General features: G+C 37.3%; 1 protein-coding gene across 1 annotated transcript; it reads left to right on the top strand.

Annotated features, from left to right (window-relative positions):
• The first annotated feature begins 9814 nt into the window (after positions 1-9814).
• LOC128497695 (KRAB-A domain-containing protein 2-like) lies at positions 9815-18921 on the top strand. Its single transcript, XM_053467856.1, has 3 exons — positions 9815-11010; positions 17664-17905; positions 18883-18921. The coding sequence occupies exons 1-3, from the start codon at positions 9912-9914 to the stop codon at positions 18919-18921; spliced, it is 1380 nt and encodes a 459-aa protein (XP_053323831.1). The 5' UTR covers positions 9815-9911.
• Positions 18922-19520: the final 599 nt, after the last annotated feature.

Below are 19520 nucleotides of genomic sequence, written 5' to 3'. Positions count from 1 at the left end.
GTTATGCTGTGTTTGATTTTCACCAAACGTGGCGCTATGCATTATGGCCAAACATCTCCACTTTGGTCTTGTCTGTCGAAACGACATTGTTCCAGAATTGGCTTGCTCAAACGAGACTTTGCAAGCCAAAGCCGTTCTGCCAAGCTTCCCTAAGATCATTGCTGTTAACACACACCTGAACGTTCCAGACCATTAGCAGAACCTGTGAGATATCGTGAGACAGCATCTCTGAAAGGTAAGTTATTTTGTTTATAGCTTTACTGAATGCATACTAAAGTACTTAGAGCGTACTTTATTTGGTGACAATGCCTAAAGCTAATCTAACATACTTGAAGACATCTACTGCCTTGTTTTATCATTTTCTGGGGGCACTCTTTTATAGGAAAGTAAGATTTTCAGGGTATATACTTTTATTAGTCATACAACTGAGAACAATAGTGGAAGCCCAAGCCACCTTCACTGAAGTAACAAAGAGAATTGCCCACAAATTTAAAACAGAAAGAATCACAGTTAAAGCATATGATAGTATATGAAAGGTCTGGTAATGGGCATTAAAGTTGATATGAAAAGCAATATAGTAGTGCTCCATGCACTGAATCTAGCAGAGTCCAGTAATATTATGTTCTATTTTATAATTATATATTTATTCTATTCATGATTTCTGTAACATTTGGCAACATTTAAACAAAAGCAACATGTATATTCCCACAACACAATTTTCCTTTTCTTGAACATGGATGAAGGGTGCTTCCACCACAAGTCAGCGTGTCGTTAACAATGTTGTACAAAATGATAGTTTATTAAAATCTGTACATTGTGCTAGCAGAAGTAATCTATATATTTTTCTATTTCCCCTAATGAAAATTTAGTTAACCCCCTGCCTCTCAACTTACCGATCAATCATGTTTCTTTGCCTGCAGGTAGATGAGCCCTCCTATGGGTAGTTCTCCTGGACAGCAGCCACTTTTTACATATATCTCTATTCGGGCTATTGGCTATCTGGGCCTTTAACCCGCCCCAACCTAATGCCAAGAGACGGGATTTAACATCATATCCTGGTGCTCATCACCGTACAGTAGAGGGGGAACATGGATGTGTAAAGGTGTGTCAGCATGTATGTATAACTGTCTGTGTGACCATAGATGTGTATATGTAAGTGTGTGTTAGTGAGTATGTGTGTTGGCGTGAGTAAGTCTGTACAAATGTATGTATAAAATGTGTGCCACTGCTTATGTAAGTTACTAGGGGAGAGGTAAGGAAAAGATGGGGGGAAGATGCCAAATATAATAATGAATATGAGTAGAGATAGGAGAGAAATAATGAAATAAGGGAGATATGGGGTAAAAGGGGAGAATTTAAGAAAAAGAAGAGAGAGATTGGGATAAAAAGGATAGCGATAATGAGAAGTGAGGAGAAAGGAGAGATAAAGGAAGAGATAAAGTGAAATCAGGGGAGAGATAAATAGAAATGGAAGAGATGAGATAAATAAGAGATATGAGAAAAGGGGATTAAAAGGAAAGAGGGAGAGATAAAAAAGAAAAAGGGAGAGAGAAAGAGGAGGGGAAGAGAAAGACAAAGAGAGATAAAAATAAAAGAGATAATAAGAAAAGGAGGATATAGAAAGGAGAGATAAAGAGAAAGAGGATGAGAGAGATAATGAGAAGAGGAATCAGAAAATGGGAGAGATAAAGAGAAATGAGAGAAATAGGAAGAAAATGAAGAGACAAAGGGAAAGATGAGGACAGCTAAAGTGCAAAGGAAGAGCTGAGATAAAGTGAAATGGAAGAGATAATGAGAAAGGGGAAGATCAAGAGGAAACCTGAGACTCTCAGAAGAGACCACTGTAGGTGCAATCTGGGTGCAGCGTAAACCCTGTGGATGCAATCTGGACAAATTTTGTGGGTGTAATCTGGATGCTGGGGCAAGTCCTTTCTACATATTTTAGAGTTAAAAGGGATGTCCAAAGCAGACGGACTTGGTTGCATATTTCTCAGAGGTTGTTGAAAATGAAGAAATCGCAATTTTGTTAATTTAGAAATGTTTTGCAAATATTTGTGTATATATATATATATATATATATATATTATATATCTATATCTATATATATATATATATATCTATATATATATATATATATATATATATATATATAGATATATATATCTATATATATATACACTCACTAGCCACTTTATTAGGTATACCTTGCTAGAAATGGATTTTGCCTTCAGAACTGCCTTCATTCTTTGTGGCATACTTTCTAAAAGGTGCTGGAAACATTCCATTAGTACTATGGGGCCCAAAGTGTGCCACAAAAATGCCCCCCCCCCACCATTACACCACCACCAGCCTGAACCCTTGAAACAAGGCAGGATGGATCCATGCTTTGTTGTTTACGCCAAAGTCTAACCCTGCCTGAATATTGTAGCTGGAATCGAGACTTATCAGACCAGGCAACGTTCTTCCAGTCTTCCATTCTCAAATTTTGGTGACAATTGGAGCCTCAGTTTCCTGTTCTTAGTTTACAGGAGTGGCACCTGGTGTGGTCTTCTGCTGCTGTAGCCTATCTGCTTCAAGGTTCGATGTTTTGTGCGTTCAGAGATGGTATTCTGCACACCTTGGTTATAACGAGTGGTTATTTGCGTTACTGTTGCCTTTCTGTCATCTGCCAATGCTCCTCTGACATCAACAAGGCATGTTCCTCCATACAACTGCCGAATAAAGTGGCCAGTGAGTGTATATATATGTGCAGCAACCACTTCCAAAGCTGACTCCACTGCTATCAAATCTGCTGTAGGCTCTACTCCCGGATCTTTTGGAGACCTATCAATGCCCCTGCAATGGAGTCAATAGACACAAAGAAAGAGGCTAGCTGATCTCAAACAGTGGAGAGAAAAGTGTATGGGGCAACAGCAGGGGAAGCAGCAATCATGGCTGCACTCACCAGGGCGGGACAGTGTTTAATAACTTGCTTTAAAGTGTTTTTAGTGAATAAACTTAGTTAACAATGAAGAAATAATGCATAAAGTTTAAACATTTACTGTCAGTTTTCCCTTACAGGGCCACTTATTATTAAAGAAAAAGTAAACATGATGTGAAGTTTGACCTGTTGTATGAATGTTCATTATTCAATAGATGAAACTGGTTATATATTTATTCTAAAAACACTGAGTTGTTTAGTTATTTATTTTATTACACCTTCAGATCAATAGGAAACTAGGAAATAGGACATATGATAGCAAAAGTTCTAATAATAATAATAATAAGAAGAAACATTTGACAAATATATTCTCTGTGTAAAAAGTTGAACAGAAAGTATGTAGTTAAGGTATTTTGGAAAGAATATATTTTATCTGACATACTGTAACTCTCACTTGTGATTATCTTAAAAAAAGGAAGGGAAATTTGGCACCTTTTAGTTTTCCAGAAGTTGTTTTTGCTTGATGGCTTTCAAAAGCAGCAGACAATATGTTCTAAATTTCTATGTGAGATTTGTTTTAAGTTCTACGTGTTTAGAACCCCTGGGGATATCTGATTTACACTTCAAGCACTTTCGACTCATTTTCAAGGAGTTTTATTAAACTGTGAATTTATCTGAACACAACAGTTATACTTAGGAAGGATAGTCTTTTTGTCATCATGAAGGCATCTTGCTTATTCTTTGTGAAATACCATTTATGTGAATCATTTTGCATGTGTTAAAATCCTTTATTTCTTTTTACTACCTGAAATCCTTGCTTTTTTAATTGACTATATAAAATTTGTTGTGACTTTTACATTATTGTCCTGAGAAAAGTGTTAAACCGAAATCATGCAGGGAACCCCCATTTGACTTTGTTTATTCACTGAGGAGAGATTGCAGGAGAGTTGTAGTTTCAACTCCTTTGCTTCACCGTTTATTATGAAAAGCGTACAGTGCAAGTTTCTCACACGAAAAAAAAGGGCTGACCAGGCCCTATATAATATTCAGTTGATGAGGAGACCATATACAAAATTTAAGTTAACAATGCATTATACAGGGCCAGCTATGCCTTTCCTACAGCAGATGTTTGCTGGGGTTAGACCATCATAGTGTATAGTGAATTCAAGGAGTTGTAACCACAACCGACCTTTAGCGAATATACCTCTGTATTCTGATGATGTCTACATATTCACAGATCTAAGCACCTTCACCAAAGACAGAAACCTAAAGAACAAGTTAAAATAAGCACAGCACAGACTACACAAATCATTCCTAACTGATACCACACAGCATAAACCACAACAGGCCATGTTGGCTTAATATTCTTACATGCCTTTGCTCCACAAACAATCCTCTGACACTGTCGCCTGTCCTTCACAACAGCTCATATCTACAGGGATAATCAACCTTGGATAACTGGCATTGGGCTCTGTGGAGAAAGCATGCAGATAATCAGTTTTATTCATGTTTTATGTGCATTTGAAGAATGGTATTGCAAACTGAGAAACCATCAATCTATTTTTTGTCTGTTTTGCCTTATTCACGTGAGGGAAATATGGTGAGTGATCAACTGTAAGTAAATAATACATTTGCACCGATTTCATTCCTACTCACTTCATTTTCTATGTTTTTTTTTCTCCTGAATATTTTATTTCCTGTTTAAGTACAGAATGGGGGTCCCTGAGCCACACTACTAGTAACAAGATCTACTTCTGAATATTCAACAACAGCTACAATCTTCTGTTTCTTATAACTAAGCCACTGCCTCATTCATTCAACTATTTTAACACCCGTAACTAAACACTGTAACATATTCATGAGTCTTCTATGCAGAACAGTATCAACTGCCTTTTTGAACCGTAGATAGGATATATTTAGTACCCCACCCTAGTCTATTCATTTATACTTGGTAAAATAAAGAAATGAATAAATTACCTTCTGACTTGCAAGATCTCCCTTTGATCTTGCAAGTCATTTAGATTCCAATATTTTAATCCTTTCCATACAAACGCTTTTCTATTAACTTCCCCACTAGTGACCTAACACTTACTCAGACGACAACTCTGAGCAACTCGGCCTGGGAAGAACAGGGATTTTAGTCCCCCTGGAAAAAGCCAGGGCAAGTTACACCTCGGAGCAACTTGGCCTGAGGAGACCAGTGGCTTTGGTGCCAGGATTTAAAAGTATCTGTGTTCTTCTAAGCCTATGGAACATTTAGTAAGGTAGCAGTTAGACCCACTTCCCCAATGGAATATAGTATAACCTGGACATTAGGAAGGTATCTTTTCTTTTAATTTCTTTTGTCAACCTTAAAGATGTAAGGTATTGATCTATAACTAGTCTTTCTAGACAAACTTAGATATGTGTTTAGTGTACAGTAATGTTTACAAAATTGATTTATTTGGCTTAGGGGTTAACACTATCAGACTTTTCCTAGTCAGCACCCTTCTTTTTTGTACTGTACCTTCCTTGCCCCTCCTCTTCTTTAGCCTATATCTTCCCACAACATTCTGCTTTCTGATTATCCCCTCCCTGTCCCATCCACCTCCTTCCTGATCAAGCTCTCATCTGCTCCTCCCAGTCCTCTGCTCTGACATGCCTTCTCCAGCTCCCCTTTGCTCTGACCTATCCCCTCCAATTTTTCCCTGTTCTGACCTCTTACAACTCCCCTGTACTCTGACCTTACCATTCATGTCCCCTCAAGCTTCCCTCTGATTCTCCCAGCCCCTTCCCCTTTAGACCTTACCTGCCAATTTGCAGACGGACCCACTCTGATCTAATCCGCCCCCTTGACAGCTCCTGTGCTCTGACCCACTTCTTCCAGCACCCATCTACTCAGGCCTTTCATCGGAAAAGAGAGAGAGAACAGGGGGAAAACAGAGAAAAGACGGGAACAGGAAAGGGGGGAGAAAGGGGTAAAGAGATTTTTGGACACGTGATTTTAATGATGGGCACATATGCCAGTAATGCAAGAAAAAAAGTACAATGATGTTGCAGCTGGACATTTTGTGTGGATTAACTGGTTGTGTCAGTAGGTGCACTTGTTATATACCCTAAACAGGTAATATGTTATAGGTTGAGGGGCCCGTTGTTATGGGTGAGGATGTTTGGGACACTTTACATGCAGTGTGTGTACAATTTTTGTACTTTGAGTCTTGTACAAGGGTTTTTTTATTTTAATTTTAAAAGTTCCAGCAGTAAAAGGATTAAAACATCATGTCTTTATTTGTATGGGTCAGTGTGTGCACATAGTTTGCAGGTGGTCAATTAAGATTAAGGTTGGTTTTTAAAAAAAATGAATATCCTTAGAGTCACTTAAATATGACAAAGCCACTAAATCAATTGTTGTGGTTAAAAAGCTTAACCATTTAATAGCCAGAATAAAATGCTTGTTGTATCCTCTGGCTGATGGATACATGGTCCTCGATTCTGTCACAATTTATATTTCATATACTGTAATATGGATACGATAGATTTGATACAGTTACAATACAATACAATATGATACATTTGCCAGTGGATGGTATGTTTAAGGTTACAATTTAATACAAAGGCTTGCAAAGATTTAGAGCACAATATTTTACATTTCAAAAATTTTATTCATTCAAGCTCTTGCCAATTCCCTAAAGACTAATAAGATTATCCATAAAAAGGTAAATTAACACTTTTTGTGTTGTAAACATTAATTATGCTCAATTACTCAATAGAGTAAAAATGAAAAACTGATTTGATGCCATATTTTTACAGATTAACAGCTACTTTGGTATACTTTAATTATCATTAGTCTAACTGTTCATTACAACACAATATAAGTAAACTAGCGGGACAAAAATTAAACCTGTTATCATGTAATCTTATGTTTGTATTAATCACCAAGTGAGGATGCAAATTGTATTCATTGCCTGCAAAAAATATTTGAAATACCTTGTGAGTTTTACATGAATATATTTTTTCTATTAAAACAAAATGTAAATCATTAAATGTATTATTATGTCATAAAATCATTTCTATATTGGCCCCCACTCCAGCTCATACACTTAGGTGAGCCCCTTGCGCCATAACCGTTCTGCTCATTGTCTCTCCTGTTCTAAGGAAAGCACATAGCTGACATATTATATCAGCTCTCCACATCTCTCAGAAATACAGAGCCTAGGATCTCTGATGCTTAGGGGGGATTTTTTTGTGCCCCCAGGTGGATGTGGCTATATTGCTAACGCCTCCCCTTAACAAACATAACCCCTCTAACTACACCCATTTTCTATGGCGACTACACCACATTCTTGGGCCTTTCACCATTTAACATGTCACTCATTTCCCATACTCCCTTTTTTGTCCTCTAAACTTACCAGTGCCATTCTTAGCCCCAAACAGCTTGCCAGTGCCATGTTATGCCCCAAACAGATTGCCAGTGCCATTTTCAGGCTCAAACAGGCCGCCAGTGGCATCTTTTCCCCCCAAACAGTATTACACTGAGTGTGTCAGTGACATCCAGCACTTTGACTTTAAAGAAGCCGGCAAGGAAGAGGGGAAAAGCCATAGCACTAGCCAAAATAGACTTTTCATACATCTATAAATTTAGCATTAAGCTATTAGGAAAGATGACCAGCTAGGCTACTTCTCTACCCTCCCCCCACCCTGCCAACACAGGTCTCCCAGATTGGACGCCTGAAATATTTGGGAGTATGCAATACTGCATAGTTAAAAACTTTTGCTCTAGGACAAAGGTGCGTAGCCTAAAGTAGGCAGAGTTATTCTGTGCTGTGTGACCCCGCAGCATTGAGCTCCCAGCTGCCCGGAACAGATAGCAGGTCTCTAGAAGTCACTTAAAACCGATAAGGCTGTCTCTCAGACACATAAAATTCATAACAATACTAAATATTAATTCTTCTATACTGATTGAGTATTTATATACATGATTTAAAATAAACCATAGATTAATATAAAATTCGACACGTATACTTCACGAAATACTTGACTATGGCCAGATGCTTTGGCAACTTAACGCATAATTTAAAATAAGTAAAACATTTTAGGGCAAAACACACAATGATAATAACACTCAATTTGTGTAATGTCATAACAAAACAGTAATTAGCAATTTCACTAAATTAAATCACTAAAAAATCTAAATCGCTAAAAATGTAATTGTGAGGGTAAAAAGAAAACCCACACGCAGACTGCAGATTGTAGAGAAATTGATACTATATTTTCTTATTTTAAATATATATGTCAGTAGAGACGTACAAGCTTTAAGTCAAAAAGAAAGTAAGCGAACCAGATCCCTAAGCAACTTCAACTAGAGCCAAAACGTTAGCCCCAAATGCATAGAAAGGGCTACCTCTCAGGATTACAGATAGCAGGAGGGAACTAGTATTAATTATATATGCAAACATTTTTCGCGAATTGTTGAATAATGATAGTCTCCTCCATTCATGAATGATTGTTAGGATGTGTGAGCTCCATTTTTTCAGTAAGTGGTATATGTTGTATATACTTCTCCTCTCTCAAACCAATACCACCAATTGATATGCGTGGAGAATAATCTGCTCTGCGTTGTGTATTAATGATAAATGTAATACCCCTTGTTACCTCCTCCAAGAACTAACATATAACCGTATCCCCTTTTCCAGATAATATATATGTCTAGTTCTACTAAGGTTTTCTACCCGATATTACAATAAAACAGCCAACCCAAGGTTCTTACCAGAGAGAGAGCTTTAATTAGAATCTACCCAGATTAATGTTACAGCAAAGACAAAACCAGAGTTACAGTGATATACAGATGACAATCATTCATACCACTCACAAACATCCCATCTATCTAATATCTGCTGCTAAGTGTGTATGCTGTGTGGGTGATGTGCCAAGGGTGAGACTCTCCAATCCAGTCTCTTTTTGTGTGTTTCTACAATGTCTTTTAAAGGGATTTCTCTATTGATGTGTAAATGAGGTCCCTGTCCTGTGTTCCCAAGACCCCACCGTGTGATGTTATTGACTTGCTATGTTTCCCATGCCTATCTCCAGGTGATGCATTTCCTTCCTTCTCTACATAGCGTATAGGTGTGACATCTTCTTACAGCTGTCTTTCCTGTTACTTCCCCCCTAAGTAGCTTGCAGCTATCATACATACATATATATGTTACTGTGAAAGACCGAAATTGGTGAATGTCGACTTTCACCGGTGAATGTCAACACATACCAAATACGTTGGTGAAAGATCGAATATTTCATTTCATGATATGATATTCGGACACTCACCGGTGAATGTCGACAATCACAGATATGCTCTGGTGGAGGTCGAAAAGAGTACATTCGGACCCTCACCGGTGTATGTCGGAGACAAATAGGCGACTGGCTGTCTCCCGCTGCTGTCAGTCCGTATGCCAAATCCTTTGCTCTGCTGTCAGTCCGTATGCAACTCCCGCCAAATCCTTTGCTCTGCTGTCATTCCGTATGCCAAATCGTTTGTTCTGCTGTCAGTCCGTATGCAACTCCCGCCAAATCGTTTGTTCTGCTGTCAGTCCGTATGCCAAATCCTTTGTTCTGCTGTCAGTCCGTATGCAACGTTTGATGGTGCGAGTAACGTTTTCTACATTTTTTACGACACCCTTATTTATAATCAATGGATACCGCAGTGAATCGTGATCTTTTTCTTGAAAAGTTAAATGCATTAATTGCGGAAAAACGAGAAGACAATTGTTTTTATTTTTCTCAAGAAAAGTACTCTAAAATACTTTCTGAAGTGGTTTCTGCTAAAACTAAGTGCAATACACCTTTGGATTACAGACGATTAAAACGTTTTGATGTTTTAAAAATTAATGATGAAGAGAAGTTAATTGTACCATTAAAACAAGGAGACACGAATATCCAGTATTATGTTACCAATGAGGAATTGTTCAGTATACTATATGAAACTCACACCAGAATAGGCCACGGAGGAAGAACACGTATGCTGAAAGAATTGCAAGTTAAATACAAAAATATTACGTATGAAGTTGTCATGTTGTATTTAAATTTATGCAAACAGTGTCAAATGAAACACAGTGCACCTAAGAAAGGTATTGTTGTGAAACCAATGGTCAGTTCTGAGTTAAACTCAAGATGTCAAGTTGATCTGATAGATCTACAGTCAAACAGCGATGGCGAATATAAATTCATAATGGTTTACCAAGATCATTTAACTAAGTTTGTCCAGCTACGACCTTTGAAAACTAAGAGAGCTGAAGAAGTAGCGCATCACGTTCTTTCAATATTTTTAACATTTGGTGCTCCAGCAATATTGCAATCAGATAATGGTAGAGAATTCAGTAATCAAGTCATATCCGAACTATGCGCTATGTGGAAAGATGTTAAGATAGTCCATGGAAAGCCTCGTCACAGTCAAACACAAGGCTCAGTTGAAAGGGCCAATCAAGATATACAGAATATGCTATCCGCATGGATGAACGATAACGATACAAATAAATGGTCAGATGGTTTACCCTTTGTACAATTTGCCAAGAACACTACATACCACGAAGGAATACGCCAAAGTCCTTATGAAGCCATGTTTGGCGTTAAGGCTAAAAGAGGCATAGCATCGTCTTTTTTGCCTAGCGAACTAATCGCAAATATTGAAACCGAAGAACAACTCAAAGAAATTGCCAATACTTGTGAAACCGAAAAACAGCATGAAGAAACTGTTGATACTTCTGAAAAAAATTTGTGCGGTGGTCTTTCGGAAAACCATATTTCAAGGAAAAATATTGAAGAGGACCTGCATTCTACTACGTTTCCACATCAAGCTCTAACTGGAAAACACGAGTTAATTTCAAGAAAAAGAGCGGCCGCGAAAGAGAATCTTGTACTGCAAGCAAACAAAATGTTACGCACCTCACAAAAACAATTTCCTCCTGCTCAAATTGGCGATAGTGTACGAATACAAGTGCCTGATGTCGACCGTGGTCGTACAGATAGCCGAAATGTGTTAGCGGTTGTTGTTGGGATAGAAGACTCCGACTTCTATAAACTGGCAAATAAAAATGGTACCCTCAAGCAGCTTTACACACGTAACCAGTTCGTAATTTGTAAAGAAAAGTTACTTTCCATAAATGAGATTTCGGCTCAAGAAATTTCGCTGAGAGAAGCAGCTGCAGCTAATTCGAGAAGCGGCGGGCAAGGCTATACACGCTGTCATTGCAAAAGGAAGTGTTCCACAAATAAATGCAGTTGCAAAAGCAAGGGACTTCTGTGTAATTCAAAATGTCATAATAGTTTCAGTTGTTGCAATAAATAAGTTAATGTAGTTGCAAAAGCAAGGGACTTCTGTGTAATTCAAGATGTCATAATAGTTTCAGTTGTTGCAATAAATAAGTTAATGTAGTTGCAAAAGCAAGGGACTTCTGTGTAATTCAAAATGTCATAATTGTTTCAGTTGTTGCAATAAATAAGTTTCTAATCACATAATTGAATCCTTTTATTATCACCCTTGTGATATTTTATCGCCGCTGAAATACGGAGAAGAAAATAGAAATCTCCGACATTCACCATTAGTACTTGGTGAATGTCGACATTGGCCGGTGTAAGTAAGAAATAAGGGTATTTAGCAATTATTTTGGACATACACCAAGCGACTATGTGAATGTTGTGACTTGATTACTGGACATACTGGACATACTGGACATACTGGACATACTGGACATACTGGATTACTGGACATACACCAAGCGACTATGTGAATGTTGTGACTTGATTACTGAATTAGATCTATCAGATCAACTTGACATCTTGAGTTTAACTCAGAACTGACCATTGGTTTCACAACAATACCTTTCTTAGGTGCACTGTGTTTCATTTGACACTGTTTGCATAAATTTAAATACAACATGACAACTTCATACGTAATATTTTTGTATTTAACTTGCAATTCTTTCAGCATACGTGTTCTTCCTCCGTGGCCTATTCTGGTGTGAGTTTCATATAGTATACTGAACAATTCCTCATTGGTAACATAATACTGGATATTCGTGTCTCCTTGTTTTAATGGTACAATTAACTTCTCTTCATCATTAATTTTTAAAACATCAAAACGTTTTAATCGTCTGTAATCCAAAGGTGTATTGCACTTAGTTTTAGCAGAAACCACTTCAGAAAGTATTTTAGAGTACTTTTCTTGAGAAAAATAAAAACAATTGTCTTCTCGTTTTTCCGCAATTAATGCATTTAACTTTTCAAGAAAAAGATCACGATTCACTGCGGTATCCATTGATTATAAATAAGGGTGTCGTAAAAAATGTAGAAAACGTTACTCGCACCATCAAACGTTGCATACGGACTGACAGCAGAACAAAGGATTTGGCATACGGACTGACAGCAGAACAAACGATTTGGCGGGAGTTGCATACGGACTGACAGCAGAACAAACGATTTGGCATACGGAATGACAGCAGAGCAAAGGATTTGGCGGGAGTTGCATACGGACTGACAGCAGAGCAAAGGATTTGGCATACGGACTGACAGCAGCGGGAGACAGCCAGTCGCCTATTTGTCTCCGACATACACCGGTGAGGGTCCGAATGTACTCTTTTCGACCTCCACCAGAGCATATCTGTGATTGTCGACATTCACCGGTGAGTGTCCGAATATCATATCATGAAATGAAATATTCGATCTTTCACCAACGTATTTGGTATGTGTTGACATTCACCGGTGAAAGTCGACATTCACCAATTTCGGTCTTTCACAGTAACATATACACACATAAACTTAATCAAGCACATATTAATTACAGATATACATACTTTGTATTTACCCCAACAGTATAGAAACTGTTATATTTTTATTGTCATCATTTTCTGGTTTCAATAGTATAATCTTTTCTATCTTCATATTTATTTATCTTCATATTTGTTTTTACTTAACCCCTTAATGACAAAGCCCGTACATGTACGGGCTCAAAATGCATGGTTTTCAATGGGTTTAGGGACCGCCCATTGTCCTTAAGGGGTTAATAATGATAATCTATCCCTTAAACCAAAGATGCAATGCATATTGCTTGGTTGTATTAATTTTTTACAGCATAGATATGTACACAAGTGTACAAAAGTACATAGATATGTACACAAGTGTACAAGTGTACAAAAATCCTCATTAGGGCCAGAAGAACTATCTGAAAAATATCTGAACTATCTGCAAATATTTGCAAAACATTTCTAAATTAACAAAATTCTGATTTCTAAATTTCCAGCAACCTCTGTGAAATATGGAACCATATTACAATATGTACAAAAGGACTTGCCCCAGCACTCGGATTGCACCCACAAGATTTGCCCCAGCACCCAGGTTGCACACACAAAATTAGCCAGGATTGCATCCATAGGGCTCACCCAGATTGCCCCCACAGTGACTCTCAGAGTCTCAGGTTTCCTCTTGATCCTGCCCTTTCTCGTTATCTCTTCCATTTTTCTTTATTTCACCTCTCTCTTTGCTCTTTAGTTTTCTTAATTTCTACATTTTCTCCCTGTTATTCCGATTTTTTTATCACTCTCTTTTTCCTTATCTCTCCTCATTCTCTTCGCTCCCCTTCTCATTACCTGTCCTCCCCTTTATCTTTATTTATTACCTTTTTATCTATCTTTGTTCTCTTTATCATTCCACCTTTCTCTTTATCTGTCATCAACTTTTTCTCTCTCCTTTTTCTCTTTGTCTCGTTTCATCCCTTTCTCTTAATCACTCTTTTTCTCTTTACCTCAGATTTTTTTCTATCTCTCCCCTTTTAGTATATCCCCCTTTTTTTCTCTCTCCCCCTCTCTCCCCCTCTCTTTTATCTATCATCCTCTCCTTTGAACCCTTTCTCATTATATCTCCTCCTTCTAATTTCATCTTTCACTTTACATCTCCCATTTCTCCTTCTCCACTTCTCAGTATCCCTTCCCTTCTCATTATCCCTTCTACTTCTTATTTTCCTCCTTATTTTCCCTTCCTCTTTATCTCAAACTCTCTTCAATTTCTTTTTCCTTCCCCCTTGTCCTCAAATCTCTGTTATTTCATTATTTATTTCATTTCTCCCTATGGCTACTCATTATTTTGATTTCCCTTGCCTCTCACCCAGTAATTTACATACATAGTGGAACACATTTTACACACACATTTGCACATACTTACATATTCAACCCAAAATGCATGCACACATACTCACTAACACGCTCTTATACATATCCATGGTCACACACACACGCTTACACAAACATGCTCACACTTACACATACATGCTCATACATACACATCCATGCTCACACACACTGCTGGCACAGTGTGCGAGAAGCCTCATGTAACCCACATGGTCACATGATCTCAGCCAGGGGGGTAGGAACAGAGCTTGGTTTCGCAGTGAGTGGCACCCAGTGCGTTTCAGAATCACCCCCCCACACACACACACACACCACTGATGCTGAGCTCTGGGATATGGCTTTTCTGAGGCTTAAACTAAGTAACCCCATTCTGTAATGAATGCAGTTCCTCTTTAAAATCAGCAGATGCTCCATGAGTGTCTGTTTTCTCTATGGGTTCCAGTAGCCTTGTAATAACATTTTTAGTTCATATCTACCCAATAGATTCTATCTGACTCCATCTAAAAAGTTCTACTTTCTATTGACTGATTATTGGTTATAAGGTGGCCAAGGGTAAGAAAAGTTTTCCAAAGAATTGCTTCAAAAAAAGGGTAAATAACTGCATAGTTTTATTATCATATCATTGCATAAGTTTATTTTCCACATGTCAACTATATAACTTATGTAATAAAAACAACTAAGAGCTTTCAGGAGAGTTGTTAAAATAATGTTATTTGCTTTGCAGGACCCAGCTATATTTTCAGCTGGTGTAAATATTTTCTGTTAACATGATTCAGCTTTCCCTTTATTCTCAAATTATGGAAATCTTGCTTTTACTTTACCAATAATGTTTTTTACGCTCCTCTGTGTTCCCTGATGGAATGCCCATTCATTGGAACACTTCTTTTATATGTTTTCTTTTCTGGTATGCAAAAGAAAAACGTAGAATTACATTGTGTATTCCAGATCTTAACCACACGCTTAAGATTAATTGTCTTATTTATACATAAGCACTGAAACAAAAACTTTTAGGACTCAATAATATTCAAGTGAATTATGAAAAGAAAAAAAACTATAATAATGGTTTTTGCTTTTATGATTTGCATGTATGTTGTTCATAAAACATCAATCGTATACATAGTCATTTTCAAAATGACAAAAAACATAATAATTAAGGAACTGGAAATCTACATATTCCACAAATATTCACCCGTTCCTGTGTTCGGTTCGAGCGAATATTCGTGTACATTCTTCGTGTTTGTTTTTTTCTTCGTTTTTTTTTTTGAAGGGGTTAATACGGGGTGAACACACTACGCACTACGCAGCAGCTTTGGAGCCAGGATTTTAAAGGTCTGTACAAGCAACTCTATTGGTCGCCGACAACCAATTGGTTGGTGCCAGAGGAGGCCCCTGCAGGTGACCAATAAAGTCGCTTGCACGGCCCTTTAACTCCTGATGGGGAACTTGGCCTGTCCCCGCTCCAAGAGTTAAAGGTCTTTAACTCCTGACGGCGAACCTACGGATTTCCGCTCCTGTTATTTACGCAGCAACGCAGGGGTTAACGGGAGCAGAATTCCGTAGATTTGCCATCAGCAGCAGGAAAGAGAGCACTTTCAACACATGTGGACAGGGGTCTGAATAGAGTAATAGACCCTCGCTTTGCAGCGTTTAGTGAGTGCCGTAGCTGACTGATGGTAAGTATTTAATGTGCAAGAAGATATGTTCAGCCGAACACATCTAATACACAGAAAATAACAGAGAGGAGGACAAAGGGGCAAATGCAATTGTGGCAATTCTGAAGAATTTCCCTCATGCATTTGCAAAAAAAGGGAAATTTAAACATTTCAGCTATGATATATAATAAAGTGCATATAATGGTTGGACTGCCCCTTTAAATGTATTATATAAAAAAGTAGTCATTAAAGTTTAGTTGAATAACATTGGTTTTAGTACTCATTATTGACTTTCAAGTGAGATCCACATTCTTCAGAATCGGGAAGTGCGTGTTCAGTCTTTTTTCTGTACATAGCTAGCTGGATAGCCAGACAGGCAGTGGTACGACAGGATGTCTTCCAAGCAGTACAATTGGAAAGGTAAACACAGTATATTAGGCATTGTAATAGTTCTGCCAAGTAAAAGTCATATATCTAAGTAATTATTGAGCCCAGAATCATTTTAAAATTATATCCTAAGACAAAATATGTGATGTTTCAGACATGTTTTAACATTTTTGGGCCATGTATATTTTAACAAAGCTATTCTGAAACTCGTAACAACTATGATCCTTTTCCCATAGTTCCCAACTTCTACCCCTGGTGAATTGGGACACACAATTCTGCACATGTGCAGTCTGTGACACAATAAAAAAGGGAAATACTCCAAAAAGAATAAAATAGTTTATTATAAAAAAAGGGAATTATGTGTCCCAAAACCAACTAAGCTCTATCTCCGTCCCAAACACTTGGACAGATGAAGAACTCGGTGGGTATTGAGTGGAAAAATCAGGACTGTCCTGCCCAAAGATCTCCAAATGCTTAACTGTCATGTATAAGGGAAATGGATATAGCCATGTTGATCCAAGACAAGATTGAGCCTTTTTTTTGTGGCCAGGAAATAAAACAAAACATTTTCATGGTTCATACAGTAATGTGACTTCTACTAGGGCCTGACTTCCTTTTAGACAATTTAAACTACCTTTACTTAAAACTTAAAAAAACTGATTATCACCATTCCCTTTTGTATTTTGAAAGAGTAACTTTGCATTGATTTTAATGAGCTTTGCTTGCAGCAGTGAAGGGAAATGCAAATAAGCTTTTGTATGTAATTTGCATAAAAAATTACTTAACTCTGAATAATAGACGTTAAACTGAAAAGATCAGGCAAACATGATTTATTGAAGTTCTGGATATATTTTTAATGTATTTTGGCTTTAAATTTATTTCAAATGTTAATGTACAAAATCAGTATGGACTAACTGAAGTATGTGGACAAACAATAGGACTAATGAGCATTTATGAAAAATGCCTTTAGAATTTGCGCTGGGATATCACAGCAGAACCAGAAGAAAAAAAAATTAAAATGATGCTCTCTGAAATAACAAAAGTCCAGATGGAAGAAAACTTGAAGTGCTGTATTTATTTAAATTAGCAAACCATACATTACCGTGAGATGGAACACTTAACATAACAAGATGCTGGGTACTAATCTGTGATAAAAGTACAGCTGTATTAAGTTTTCGTACCTTTGAGAAACCGTGTACTAGTTCTATACTTTTTCTTGTAATTTTTAGCCTTTTTAATTTTTTGAAGGTTAGATGTTTATATATAGTTTTTTTAATTAAATCCAAAAAATGTTTAAAGACTCACTTCAACTCCCTGCATGTTTTACATAAGCATCTTGTATAGTTTTCAGTGGTTTCTCATGTCCACTATATGCCAGTAGGATGGCTGGTGATTACAGAAAACATTGGATTTAAAAGACATTTTATCTCTGCTTTGCTTTCCCTTTTCTGTCTTACATTAGATAGTCTCTTAGTCACTGTTAGACTTGTGCATTCAGATTTGTACAAATTACAAATTTACTGAATTTTGGTAAATTCGGTGATTCGTACAAAGCCCTGAAAAGAGGCCAGACTTCCCATGAATCGGATGAAAACAAAGCGAAAAGTTCAACATTTTTCATCTGCAATTCATGGGTACACATTCTCTCCAGGGCTGGATTAAGGCATGGGCTGGCGGGGCTGCAGCCCTGGGCCCTCGACCAGCTGGGGGGCCTCGCGCCAGCCCAGGTTGTCGTTAGTGTGACCACATGTCCCGGATTGCTGTGGCAGAGACTGGAGGCAGAGGACTTCTGGAAGGTAAGTGAACTACAAAGGGGGGAGAGAGTAGATAGTGAGAAGGGAGAGAGAGAGGGGATAGATAGTGAGAAAGGAGGAAGAGGGAGCAGATAGTGAGAAGGAGGGGAGGTAGATAGTGAGAAAGAGGGTAGTTATTTTTGGTCAGGTTAGGTGGATCAGCGGATCTTCCCAGTCAGCTTATTATCTCCACTGCCTGCAAAAGTGCTGCAGTGGTTGAGCTCAATGGCAAAGTGGCACAGTGCCTAAATATTGGGAGGTATAATACAAATGTATAATGCTCTGTAAGTATATTTAATAGTGGTAAATTAAAATTCAGCCAATACATAAATTAATCTTGAAACATATCTTAAATTAGTGTTGTAGAAATTTAATATTATCACAAGTATTATAATCAATAAAAAGATGCTTACCTATTTTGCATATCACCTGGTGACATATGTACTATGAAAGTTTATAGGGAAGTATATTTTTAAGAAGTACATTAATAACTGGAAACAACAGCAATATAATTTAGCAAAATTACTTGAATTACATGTGTTATTTTAAATTCAAAGACATTATTTCCCCTTTCATTGACCTCTAGGGATAGGCTTATTTATATAATGACAGTGTGGGAGATCTTCATATATTCAGTGCAAAGGGAAATTTACCTTAGTAACTTTGAACACTGGACACTCTCAAGGAGGAAATTAAGCTTACACGTAAATGTTTCTAATAAAGTTTCTTCATGCGTAGCATCGCTTAATTGACTTCCCAGCTCTTCAACCTTCATTTCACTAAGACACGTGAATAAACACAAAATAAACAAACCTGTAATGTTGATATAATCCAAGAAAGGAAGATATCAGATTATGACATGTACATTTAACAGATTAAACCCCTTAAAATTCAGGGCTTTTCTACACTACAGGACCAGAAGAATGTTGGTATTTTTGCTTTGTCTTTCTTTAACTGTAATGTCCCTTTTTCTCAATTAGCACCGTAAACCTAACCCTAATTCTCCAGATACTAAATAAAAAATAACCCTTTACTGCCAAGAAAAACAAAGTAAAGAAACATAAAAATGAAGTGATCACGTGCACTACATTTTTGGAATCGGCTGTAGACTGATAGCATTGGTCATGGAGCAGTTAGCAACAATGGTGCCCCAACAACTGCATTCATTATGGTGATTCGAACCGATGATGTACCAGATATGTCACAGGTCTTATAGGACCATTTTTCGGTCATAAAGGATTTAAATAAACATTACAAAATTGACTGTGTAGTAACGATGATGCATAAATCAACTGGTAAAAAAATTATCTTATTCAACAATCAGGACCACTATTTTGGTTACTCTGTGCCATTCCAGGAAAATACAATCTTGTAACATAAAAAGCATACATAATTTCTAAGATTTTTAGAACTACTTAAAAAATAACAATTGACTGTATAAAAGATGCAAAAGTTTTAAAGTTTAGTGGCTTTAAATATTACAATAGTTCTTTTACCCATTAAAATCATCCTAAGCAAGTGTGTTAATATCAAATTATTCCTAATCACCACGTTTTTTTAAGCTTCCCTCAGGACACAGTTACTTTGAGTAATGGCTTAATTATCTTTAAAAAAATCT

This window comes from Spea bombifrons, chromosome 5 (assembly GCF_027358695.1).
Source record: "Spea bombifrons isolate aSpeBom1 chromosome 5, aSpeBom1.2.pri, whole genome shotgun sequence".
Taxonomy (NCBI): Eukaryota; Metazoa; Chordata; class Amphibia; order Anura; family Pelobatidae; genus Spea; species Spea bombifrons.
This window is presented reverse-complemented; position numbering and strand designations above follow the sequence as displayed.

What these genes read in the sequence shown, in the direction of transcription:
- LOC128497695 (XM_053467856.1), top strand. Translation starts at nt 9,912, where the DNA reads ATGCTGAAAGAATTGCAAGTTAAATACAAAAATATTACGTATGAAGTT. An exon ending in CCTCAAGCAGCTTTACACAC is followed by an intron (nt 11,011 to 17,663) that starts GTAACCAGTTCG and finishes ATTCGTACAAAG; the next exon opens with CCCTGAAAAGAGGCCAGACT. An exon ending in AGGCAGAGGACTTCTGGAAG is followed by an intron (nt 17,906 to 18,882) that starts GTAAGTGAACTA and finishes TTTCTCAATTAG; the next exon opens with CACCGTAAACCTAACCCTAA.